The sequence below is a fragment of the Plasmodium fragile genome (assembly GCF_000956335.1).
Source record: "Plasmodium fragile strain nilgiri unplaced genomic scaffold supercont1.25, whole genome shotgun sequence".
Lineage (NCBI taxonomy): Eukaryota > Apicomplexa > Aconoidasida > Haemosporida > Plasmodiidae > Plasmodium > Plasmodium fragile.
In genome coordinates this window covers 171,419-183,437 of record NW_012192605.1, presented here as the reverse complement: position 1 = coordinate 183,437, position 12,019 = coordinate 171,419, and the positions used below count along the sequence as shown (strand labels likewise).

At 40.9% G+C, this 12,019-nt stretch overlaps 5 protein-coding genes across 5 annotated transcripts; 3 read left to right on the top strand and 2 right to left on the bottom strand.

The window, feature by feature from the left end:
• Positions 1–72: 72 nt before the first annotated feature.
• Positions 73–1,016, top strand: AK88_02555 (uncharacterized protein; the record flags this gene model as incomplete). The annotated part of the gene is made up of 2 exons (XM_012480180.1): positions 73–82; positions 283–1,016. 2 exons carry the CDS (start codon positions 73–75, stop codon positions 1,014–1,016), a joined length of 744 nt encoding a protein of 247 aa, XP_012335603.1.
• A 447-nt stretch (positions 1,017–1,463) lies between these two features.
• AK88_02554 (uncharacterized protein) lies at positions 1,464–2,863 on the top strand (the record flags this gene model as incomplete). Its single annotated transcript, XM_012480179.1, has 3 exons — positions 1,464–1,492; positions 1,709–1,750; positions 1,960–2,863. The coding sequence occupies 3 exons, from the start codon at positions 1,464–1,466 to the stop codon at positions 2,861–2,863; spliced, it is 975 nt and encodes a 324-aa protein (XP_012335602.1).
• A 1,139-nt stretch (positions 2,864–4,002) lies between these two features.
• Positions 4,003–7,170, bottom strand: AK88_02553 (uncharacterized protein; the record flags this gene model as incomplete). Its single annotated transcript, XM_012480178.1, has 1 exon — positions 4,003–7,170. One exon carries the CDS (start codon positions 7,168–7,170, stop codon positions 4,003–4,005), a length of 3,168 nt encoding a protein of 1,055 aa, XP_012335601.1.
• Positions 7,171–8,047: 877 nt separating this feature from the next.
• AK88_02552 (uncharacterized protein) lies at positions 8,048–10,240 on the top strand (the record flags this gene model as incomplete). Its single annotated transcript, XM_012480177.1, has 1 exon — positions 8,048–10,240. One exon carries the CDS (start codon positions 8,048–8,050, stop codon positions 10,238–10,240), a length of 2,193 nt encoding a protein of 730 aa, XP_012335600.1.
• A 127-nt stretch (positions 10,241–10,367) lies between these two features.
• AK88_02551 (uncharacterized protein) lies at positions 10,368–11,342 on the bottom strand (the record flags this gene model as incomplete). The annotated part of the gene is made up of 1 exon (XM_012480176.1): positions 10,368–11,342. One exon carries the CDS (start codon positions 11,340–11,342, stop codon positions 10,368–10,370), a length of 975 nt encoding a protein of 324 aa, XP_012335599.1.
• Between the last annotated feature and the right edge of the window lie 677 nt (positions 11,343–12,019).

The following is a 12,019-nucleotide window of genomic DNA, read 5'->3' as shown; positions in this document are numbered from 1 at the left end:
ACATGGGACAAAAATATATATAAAAAAAAAACGCTAGAAACTTCGTAAAAGTGAACGGATAGGCAAGCCTCCATGATTAAAAGTAAGCATAACATGAGGAAACGAAATGGGGTGGGGGGCCAGTCCTAAACTGGTGTGGCACATTTGTATATGAGCTGTCTATTCCCGCGTGTGCAGCTGCTGTGGAAGGGACCCCACCAACATGCCAACGTGCAAACGTGCTGTCCAATCATCCTTTTCCCCCCTTTTATCATTTCTACCTGACCCACCGTGTTTCCTAAGTTAGCGAGAAATTAAAGAAACAGTTCTTAACCTTTGAGGAGGGGAAAGACCTCGTCACGAGCAGCCTCAAAACAGGGAGGGGACTTGAAATATTGAACAAGACGATATGTGAAAAAAAACTGCTACGAAATGCTTTTAGTAAAATAAAAATTATTAACAAAATAGAAGATGAACAAAAACGAAGCGTCTGCCATGGGACATGCATCCTAAAAAAGGAACTTAAATCCCCAATTGCAAAAGCGCTTAACACATTTTATGGTGAGGTTAAAACGCATGCACATTTTAAGCGTAACAAAGTGCGAGATAAATTTTTTACAGCCTTTAACAAGATATATGGGCTATTTAAAATTGAGACAGCCTGCAAAATGTACGTTCGAAAGTTATTAAAGCGATTTTTGGTCAAACCATGTGCTGATTGTGCTGGAAGTAACACAAAAGGAGGAAACAAACTTTTGTCATGCGCAGGGGGAGAGCATAGTAGGAAGTATATTACCAGTTGTGACACCTCCAAAGCGTACACATACATTAAACACACGCATGACATTTTAAAAAAAAAAATTCCCCCCATATGCACACATGATAAGAACAACGTAGGTGTAATTTCGCCAAGCAATATTCACCTTGTGGAGGATGAGGCCGTCACAAAGGACTCTCCTTCAAATGTCTACACTCTTCTCCCCCTGACGCCGTACTATTTTCAAAATTTACCCTCCATAAAGCTGTCTCGTGCTTGAAGAGTTTTTTTTTTTTTTTGCAGGGGCCAGAAAAATGGTGGACTTTTTTTTTCCTATTGTTCCAACGCATGTGTACATGTATGTATCCAACGTAGCGTCCGTTTGTGTATACCTGCCACATGGAGATGCTCATCTCCACAGAACGGTAGTTTAATATATATGAGAAAACAGACAAAGGGAAAATTTTCTCCTATAGGACACAAATTAAATCGTTTCCGTTGAATTTGTTCCATTGTGCGTATTCGTTCTGATTTGGACAAGCGAATGGTCACTTTGCAATCAACAGCATTGTTTAGGCAATCCCCTTTGTCTGCACTAATTCGCGGGTGCGCCTATTTGATAGAACCATTACCCCTGTAGTGCTGGCCAATCGCTTGTCATCCACATTGAACCATTTGGTGATTACACGGGGAGAACGCAGAAAAAAAAAAATGAGCAGAAAAAACAATGGAGCATGGGGATATTCTTGCGAAACGGTAGGGAAATCACCTGCACCCCCCTGTACATATATGGTCACCTAGGCATACACACTAATACATATTCAGTCACGTCATGGTAGAAATGATAATGCTCAATGGTGATGTTCTCATTACCTTCAGGGGGGAGGGAACACAAAAGGTGTATTAAATAATGGCATAATAGTGGTTATACAGTTTTTTGTTGTTTTTTTTTTTTTTTTCCTTTTTTGTCAGTAGTGTCTGTGCTCTGAAAAATGCACTCGCCCCGAATGATAAGTGCGCGCAGTGGGGTGTAATGGTTCACATGATAATTTGCAGCATGTGTTTTCTTGCGAGAGGGCGAATAATCCAGTAGTACGTACCACTTTATGCACATGGAACACTTCTGCTTAACGTGGCCTATACATAAAGAGACCATCCCTGTGTGCACATATATAAATGAGAACAACGGCTCAGCCTATTCAAATCCCCTCCCTCCTTAACAGATTCGAAAAGGGGGTTAAATCCCTCGTTGGTGTTCTCCTCAAACATTTTGTCTTCAATTTATATTATTCCTTGGACAAAATTAAAGAGAACGATGGTATAAAAAGGGATGACAGTGGAAACTCAAAAATGAATAGAAGAAGAAAGTTGGACAAGTCCAAGAAGAACATTGAGAAGTGCATTGACTTGTGTCTAGTAGTTTTGAAAACGTTACAGGGGGATAAAATATTTTTTGCTCAGTATGTACTGGAGAATTACTCTTCAATTAATTTAAATCATACTGATAAAAGGAGGGAGGGGAAGAAAAAAAACAACAACAACAAGTTCGATAACACCCTTTTGATGTACCACTCGTATAGGAATTCACATCCGTCGAGATGGAAACATAAACCGAAGAGTGCGATTAACGGAGTATGCTTAAATGCAGGGGAAAGAGCGAAGCACAGCATGTTGATAGGAGATAGGGAAATCAACTCTTATGTTAAGAAAATTGCTACGATAGACTTGTACATAGACAAACATAAGATGTACTCCAAAGGGGATTTCATTTGTGAACTAAATAATTTTTTAAATGAGTTTTATTTGAAGAAGGGACCCTCATATGGGGACCATGCAAGGATTGGCGCAGCCCAAAAAAAAGACGAAAACGAGCAAGTAAAAACGGAGGAAAAAAACATAATCGATGAAGACTGCGTAACGAATAATTTATTCTCAGAGTACTTTAACAGCTGCAGAAGGAACAACAAATTGGTGAATACGCTAATAAAAGAGGTGAATTTACAGAGCTTACGAAATTTCCATCGCGTTTTATACAAAAATATTAATTTTATTAGAATGTTTAACGCGCGAAATGATACCAAGCATGAAATGGATGCCCTGCAGCTGTCTACACTTTTTGAGCTTTGACCATTCTTCATTTAGCTCAGCAGCTGTGCAGTCATGCGCGGTGGAAGTAGGCAAAAGGGCTCCTTTTAATTGGTTGTTGCTTCACCTGCTTTCCCATTTTTACGTACCACGAACACGTGTGTCGAAAAATCACTTGTTTGTGTTTTTGCGTGGCCATTACATCAATGTGTTAAGATGCTTACCGGATTGTGATTTATATTTCGTCCTCTTCGCGACTTCCATCCCTGACTTCCTCATTTAGATTGAAGCTTTTCCGCGTTTTTACTTCTTATTTTTCGTTGTACTTGCGTACAATTGTTTAACGATCGGAAGGAAAATACATGTCCACTGTGCTCAGTGTTTTTATCCCCAATTAGACACATATAGCGGTTTACACATTTTTGTAGGAAGGCGCTGTTGTATCCCTTTTTTTACGAACAAACACTATAATTAGCAGAATGCATGAACGTTCAGGCAACAAATCAACATTATCGGATTATGAGCTCCAGCTAGCCAAAGCGGAAATGGTTTGTACAGCCAAAATGGCTAGATTATTTTACTTTTTTTTTTTTTTTTTTTTTTTCTGTTCATACTGTAACTAGCTACTTTAATTCTACGCTTTTTTGCAAATTTCACCTTTAAGGCGATAACCAAACTGGAAAAGTTGGAAATTGAGTCTTATGGCGAATGTGTACAGTGGGGACTTTTGCGGTAGGCGCAAAATGTAGACAAAAAAAAAAAAAAGGGAAAAATACGAAAAATAAGAACAGCAAATAGAGAAAGCAACACACACACAAAAAAAAAATAAAATAAAGCAAATAATCTGGTAATACCAGAAGCAGGCGCAACACCTTTACACATTTTTGTGGAAAACAAATTCACCACTTTTTTCTTTACCACAGAAAAAGGCTAAATATGGATATACACTGGAAAATCATCAAGGAAATGTAGAGCATGACTTCCTTGTAGAGTTTCCCAAAAGGGCAGAAGCACCAAAAGAAAACGGAGGTCTTTCCTCATGGTGAAATAAAGGTGGACCTCTTCGAACGGATGCATTATTGGTCAGGCCCCGAAGGATACCAAGGCTTATATGAATTTTTTTTTTTAACCCCACGCTATTTTATGTATATATTTGCACACCATTCTACACCAACGTAAGCTCACTTAAAGAGAGTAATTTTTCCGGGCTTCTCCCGCATCAACTGCATGGCCAGTTTTTGCCCCACGATACGTTCCAACTCGTATGTATGATATTTTGTATAATAACAAATGGAGGACGAATTTGAGGACGGGACTAAATTTTTAATCATTTCATAGTACATAAAAATAAATTTGGGGGGAGAAAAAAAAATGACGTGGTTGGCCCCCCTGAAGGTACATCTCTCGTAAAAAACCAAACGACCAGTAACCAGTAAGATGTTTATTCTTCCATGTTTAAAAAGCTTTTGAATTTTTGCAATTTTTTTTTCATTTGTATATTCATTCACCCCTTTAAAAGAAATGTCATTTTTTTTTAAAATTTCGTGTATGCGAAGGTATTCAATATATGTGGGTAAAAAAATGAGGAGCTGCTTAATATTTGTGAGTATGTCAATTACGTTTGTGGCGAAAAACTGTATGATGTTTTCCTCTATTTGGAGAATGTGTGTGCACTCAATTTTTTTGAAATACTGATTTGTGTGGAAGTGGTTTCTTACGCTTAGCAAGATCGTTTTGCAGGAGAGACTGGGATCATCCACGGTGGGCAGTTTTCCACTTCCCCCATCATTGCGTCGCCCATCATTATCATCGCCCAGTTGGCCATGTTCCCTATCCCCCTCCGTGTCTGCCCCTTTCATGAACAGTTTTAGGAAGCCTCTGTAATTTGTCGCCGACTGAATTAGCGAAATGAACGTTGTGTCCAAAATGTTGGAGGTAATTATGGTTTGTCTGTAGTTCTTCATGTAGCCGTTTATGACATACTTGGCGATTCGATTTATGTTAGCACTTCCCCATCTGAGCAAAGGTTTGTTCACAAAATTTAGCACATTCTTTAACGTCAAAATGTTTTGCATTAAAATGATATCTGCTTGGTCGATGATTAAAATTTCGATAGAAGAGAGAAAGTCGTATTCGTAAAGTTTTTTTTTTTTTTTGTCATTTTTTTTTTTTTTCGCATTGCCTTGCTTGTTTCGGTTTTTCCCCTTCCCCTTTTGTGATGTACCTTTTTCCTCATACCCCCATGCGTCTCCCTCGGAGGAGTCTTCACTTGCCATCCCGATTTTTTCTTCGGCATCTCCATGACGCTCCTTAATCATGATTTCCAATCCAAGCGGGGAGGTTATTAAAATGTCACTGTCATAGAATGGGCTATACAGTTGTATTTTTTTCTCATCGTCGAGCAGCTTAATTCCAAGCCTGAAACAGTCGTCGTTGTTTCCTCTGTACAAATTTATATAATCCATGGTTTTTCTCTTCTTTAGGAAGACATCTCGGATGCATTTTTTTTCTTCATCAGTTATATCATATTCGTTAATAAATCTGTTTTTATTTTTCACCTCTGTGGGTGTTAACATGTGTATGATTAAATCGGTGTACTCCTTTGCCATGTGCCTAAATCCACAGAGGATTAGAATTTTTGGCCTTGCGAAACTTTCATCACAGAGTTCTTCCTTCACTTGTACGTCTTCTTTTTCCACCTGTTGTTCCTTTTCCAATTTTTCTATTTTTTTTTTTATGTATTTTTTTCTCTTCCTCCTTTTTTTTAAGTGGGTCAGGAGGTGGACACAATTTAGGAGTCTCACAAAATGGCTGTTAATGACGTGTTGGTTTGAGTACAAGACATCGACATACGAGTTGATATAGTGGAAGTAGCTCTTCAATTCTTCGTGCTGCATGAGATTCACCACGTCTAGTGTTTTTCCTTTGTCCTTTTCCATAATACTGTTGTCCTCTCCTTCATTATTGTCATGTTTCCCATTTTGGTGAGCGCTCACGTGATCGGGGCAATCTCCATAGTACTCCCTCAGGTATTTGTAAATAGCCTTGTTGAAGTACGCTAAGGGGTGCTCAAAGGCGGAGAGGTAATTCTGCGCGCGCTGAACTACGGGTTCGTACACGTTGTAGGGATTGTCTTTGTGCAGAAAACACTTTGGGGTTGTGTCCAGGATGTTTAACAGGTAATACGACACGTGATTTTTCTCCCGGTAGGTGGAGAAAAAATGCGGTTTGACTTGGACATCGCAAAACAGTTCGCCCTCGGGATCCACGTGCTTGTCGCTGTGCTTGACAGTGCCATCGTTAGTAGGCTCCTCCGAGCGCTCCCCGGTATGCCGCTCAGCCCTGGAACCACTAAAAATGTTCGACTCCAAAAACAAGTTGGACGTCACGTAGGCCTCCTCGATGGTTTCACTTTTTTTGCATCGCTCTGCGCCATCGGCTCTCCCCACTTTGCTTCCTCTTTTTGAGCAGAATTTCTGCAGAAAATTTTCGTCCACGTTTTGGCAAAAGGTAAAGAAGTAATCCATTTTGTCTTCATGTAACTTGTATGACTCGTTCATGTAATTTTTAAAAATGCATTTTGGTTTATATGTGTAACAATAATTGGGGTGTGACTGGGTTCCTTCCGGAGCTTCTTCGCTGTGTGTTTCGCTCCTGTTCATAGAGCAATCATCCGTTGGGCTCATCCCCTCAGTTGCTTTTTCCCTACCTTGGCAACTGTTCCATTTTGGAGGGGAGCTCCTTCTGCCGATCTGTTGGCTCCTCTGACTTTTTACACTTCTTATTAGAAAAGACATGTACAAGTCATCTACATTTTTTGGCACATTAATTTTGGACTCTTTGTTCTGAAGGTTTGGGGTGCCTTCTTTGGCTTCCTCCTTATTAGGAGAGTTTTCCCGGTTTGCTTCTTCATCGGAGGAGGACCCTTCGCAAGTATCTGCTAAAGCGGGTCGGGCCTTTAAATGTTTTTTTTTTTTCTTAACATGATCACTCGTGTCTCCCTTGGTTCCTCTTTCCTGCTGTTCTTTTTTTTTTAAAATTTGCAAAAAGGTTGCATAGGCTGATTTATTTTTCTTTTCCTTTCCATCTGTTTCTTTTCCCTTTTGTCGAGTCGGTCCTTCTTCGAGTTCCTTCAATTTTTTGTACTCCTCAAGAATCAAGGGGTTAATTTGTTTGCCCTTTGTGTCTCTTTCTTGGTTTGCTTCTATACCGGGTTCGTCATTCTTCTTAACTTTAAATGAGCTGAGTTGTTTCAATTTTTTTTTTTTTTCTTTTTTTACATACTCCAGTTCGTACAGCTCGTTCAGCGAGGTGATTTTCCTTTTCCCTCGCCGCGTTCTCTTCCCCATTTTTTTTTTGTTAATCACGAAAAATAAAGCGCGCGCGGGTGATACAGTTACCGGATGGAGGGGGAATCCAAGAAGTGGAAACTGTTTTCCTATTCCCGTGAGTAGCACAACCTGCTATGCAGGTATAGTATACCATCCGGCAGGTTTTTCAACCTTTGGGGTTTTTTGACGTGGTGGATTCATCACATGGTGGTGATGACCAGGGATGGTACCTCGCGCGATGTCCACAAAACGACTTGTGCAAATTTTGCAGAAAGGGGGAATAGGAATAGGAAATAAAAAAAAAAAAAAGAAAGAAAACAAATGAGGAAAAGAAAATATCAAAAAGAAAGGAACAAAATAAAAAAGACGTTTGAATATAATGCCGTGCGAAATGCTAACAAAACACGGAACAGAAACGACACCCTAAAGTTGTTTGCGTCGCCCCCTTTTTAGCCGTTTTTTTTTTTTTTTTTTTTTTTTTTGGCTCGCTTCGTAAATATGCGTCGGCAGAATGGGGCTAATATTTCTAGCCACGCAGAAAGCGATACGGTTCCCCGATTTCGCAGCGGAAAGGGGGCAAAAAAGAAAACTCTGGCCGGTCGCGTGCACATTGAAATTAGGGAGGTTGCTCTTTACGAGGCTGCAATTGATAATACGTTGCATAACTCTGGAGGCCCTTCCCATTGGCAGTTCTACTACACAGGGGCGAAACGATCACCATGCCCCTTTGAAACACTCGCTGCCAATGTCGCAGAGCCCAGGGGGGGTACTCGGAAAAAGGAAAAATTAAAGTAACGAAAAATCAAGCAGGCGCAAAAAGTGGGGGCTATATATATGTATGTCCCTGTAGAGGCTGCAGCCCGCATGCCAAGTGAAGAAGCAGTTAAGTCAAATTATGAAATGGGTGCTGCACCCCTTGTTGGTTGGCCTGATAAGTGTGCCCCTCGCAGAAGCGTTCAAGGGAGGAAGCCCTCCGTCCTTATCCAGCCTGTGTGGCAACTTGTGCCCAATTCACGGCCACCCCACATCGTTGTCACCATTTCGCCGAAAGGAAGGAGCAAACGTATGGAGTAGCGCAAGTCCAAAGAGGAAATACAAACATTATTACCATGCGTATGTAAATGGGGGCGAGGAGCACAAGCCTTGGGGGCACACCACTACACGAGCGAGGGTTACAAAAAAAACATTGGCAGCTTTGCAACAAAAGGGGGACACGGAGAACAGCGCCAAGTGTAGCACCACGCCGGGGAATTCCTCCATCGGGGAGAACAATCTTGCCAATGTGCCGAATCGTGATGGCGAAAATGGTGAAGAAGGACAAGAGGAGGAGGTCTACTTCGTTAGCACCCCGGTGTACTACGCAAATGACAAGCCACACATTGGACATGCCTACTGTAACGTTTTGAGTGACATAATATGTCGCTTCGCCAAATGGGAATGCGCAGAGGGAAGAAGACGTGCAAGGGTTATTCTGTTTTCAGGAATGGACGAGCATGGATTAAAAATTGAAAGAAAATCTGAGATGCTAAAAATTTCCACCTCCGAACATGTGAACAATATGAATAGCTATTACAAAATGATGAACCAAAAATTACATGTACATGTTAATATATTTTATAGGACAACTAGCCAATTTCATAAAAGCTTTGTGCAACAGGTTTGGAAATATTTAGCCGAGAATGGCTACATATACAAAGGAACTTATAAAGGGTACTATGATATAAATGAAGAAAAATATCTAAACGAATTTGAATTAAAACAGAAGAAAAAAAACGACCCCAATGTTGTGTACATTGAGGAAGACAATAGCTACTTTTTTAACATTTTAAAATTTAAAAATTTTTTAACTGATTTTTATCAACGTAATGAAGAGGTCATTTACCCATCCTATCTACAGAAGGAGATGCTCCATTTTGTCAATCACGAACTGAAGGATGTGTGCATAAGTAGGTACAACACACAGTGGGGAATAAAAATTCCTGGCGAAGAAAAAGGGACCATCTACGTCTGGTTCGATGCTCTCCTGTCGTACGTATCCTCAGTGCTGTACATGGTGAAGAGGACGCAGCTGCGTAGGGGAAATGACTCCCGTGTTATTAATTCTTCACTGGGTATTGACTCATCTCACGGGGCACAATCGAATATGTCTCCACAATCTGCTCCCTCGAACGGAGTGGAGATGGATGAAGTGGACAGCGGCGAACTTGTTTGCTCCTATGAAGATGTCCTAAGCCTAGTCGGTTTGGAGAATTCCCGCCACAAGGAGAAGGCGCTCCCATCTGATGTCATCCCCCCACATGGCGACACCCTTTCTAGCCTCTTCCAAAAAGCATGGAACCCCCAAGTACAGGTAATAGGAAAGGATATCCTGAAATTCCACGGCGTTCTTTACATATGCCTGTTGAAAAGTCTTAATTTAAAATTGCCCAAAAAAATAATATGCCATGGATTGATAAAAAGCGAAAATGTGAAAATGTCCAAATCGATAGGCAATGTGATAAGCCCATTTGATGTAGTGCAAAAATATGACCCAGATATTATTAGACTGTATTTTTTTGGCTGTGCTAATATTTATGAAGATAAAAATTTTAAGGAAGCACATCTTGAGTCGTTCCAACTGTTTGTGAGAAATAATATGGGAAATTTATTGTACCGAGTTGTGTCCCTTTGTAAGGATAATAATTATATGCATATTGTACAAGATGGCCAACCCGATTTTTTAGAGTCCCCCATTTTGAGGCAATGTTCAGAAATGAAAGACAAGTTACTAACCCTAATTCATAATAGGGAGTTTGCGCTCTTTTTGGAGAACCTAATGACGCTGATAAAACAGGTGAACAAATTCTTCGTCCATGAGGCGCCTTGGAAGTGCACAGACGATTCTGTCCGCTTTAATCGAATAATTTATGAGACCCTAGAGGGCATCAAATTTGTTTCCGTTTTTTTGTATCCCATTATGCCGCAAATCTGTTCGTCCATTTTGCGCAACATCGGCTTGGACGTCTCATCTGTGGGCGGCGCTGCGCTGGGGATGTTGGCGGAGCCAACGCGCGAGTTCGCCCTGCGTGATTTGATTAAGATTGTGTGAGGGGGTAGCAGTCAAAATGGTGCGTCATTCGTATGGGGTATCCCTCATAAGTTACCCCCCAGACATGGTGTGCCAATCGCGCCCAGTTACACATCTCTTTGACGCCACGTTGACAACGGCTTCCCTCTCATTGGGATCCAACGCGAGGCCTGTTCCTGGACAGGTACAAATGCCCAGGGACGCGCGAGTAGTATAAGTAGGGGAACTTTTTCGTGTATGGCCGCGTGGCCCATCTGTTTTTTCCAGAGGTGTTTGTCCTAAACCACGGGTGCTTCTTCGAGAACCATTTTTTGAATTTCAATTTTCGCCCATGTTTTCGCATGTACTGTTCATATTCCAATGAAGATTCTTTAATGCCATAATTAAAAGTCTTTGTGATGGGTCTATCATAGGGAGCCTCAATTTCTCGTTCCTCAAAACTTTGAGGTAGCTTCCTCTTTAAAACAATTCTCCGATAAAACCACGTCCTGTCAGTTTTTAACGAATCATGAAAAAGTAGCAACTCATCAATGAAGTTAACATCGACGTTGCATGACTGAGCTATGTACTTTTTGCTCTCCTCGTGAAATATTTTGTAATCATCCGAGTCCAGCTCGTAGGGTAAAAATGAATTCATAACTTCGTATTGCTTCTTTAACTTCTCCAATTGAGGATTCATTTTTTTTTTATATTTATATGTCACACCATAGAGGTTGAAATAGTCACACAGGTCTTTTAAAAATGATTGAAATTTTCGGTATGTAAAAATTCCTTCATACTTCATCAAGCATTTTACGTAGTGTTCAAAAAACTCCTTTTCCTTTTTTTCATTTTTGTCACTACTTTGGGGGCTATCCGTTAGGTTTGTTTTTTTTTTAAATAAATCAATAAAGTGTTGGAATATGCCACTTCCTCCGCTCGCCCCTCCTGTACCGCTGCTTGTCTTTCCCAGTTGGCCTGGCGAGATACTACTTCCGTAGTCGGTTAACTTTGTTTTCGCATTTTTTAAAGTTTCCTGGTTGAATGACTGTCCAATTCTGTTCAGAAGGGACGTCCCCCCGTGTCTCCTCTCCACTTTTAGGAAGTGGTAAATTCGCGCTTTGGGGAATAGGGCCCTCTGCATTGTGGAGCGGTTTATCTTAGGGGGACAAGGGTGAAGGCCACGATAATATGATGTAGATGGGGCACCCTTACAGGTTTGCCTATGTGCGCGTGCACCTACAGGTAGGTATCTCCACACCAGCCGCTCACCAGGCACGGTGCACCTTATTGTGCGTGATTTACACCTACGGAAGGGGAGAGCTTCACTAAGGGGTTACATATAGCGGCTTATCCCTATGTGCTTCTTTCTACCCGTTTTTGTATTCCCCCTTTTTCGTGCCAGGCGAAGGAGCCCCAATGTAGGAATAACTTTAAACGCCGTAACTGCCCTGTTGGCGCCTAGCACATGGGGCATTCGCATATATCTCCAGTGCAATTGTGCAATTTTTTGCCATTTTGAAAATGGGAACGTTGGCAGGAGGTGAGCATAAATATGTTGTTCTTTCGCACAGGGAGAGTTTAATACGACGGGAGGGTTTTTTAAAAAAAAATTCAAGTGTGTACACTTTTTGGGGGGAAACAAGCCGTACTTGCACAAAACATAAGCAAACTTAGCAACGACAAAAAACAAAAAAATAAAATAAATAACTAAACGAATAAGTAAACAGACTGCGGGTTCGAAGAACTCGCAAAACGCGGAAAGGAAATGAATAAATCAGAACCAGGTGACACAAACTGGTACATTTTGCACAGAAGCGT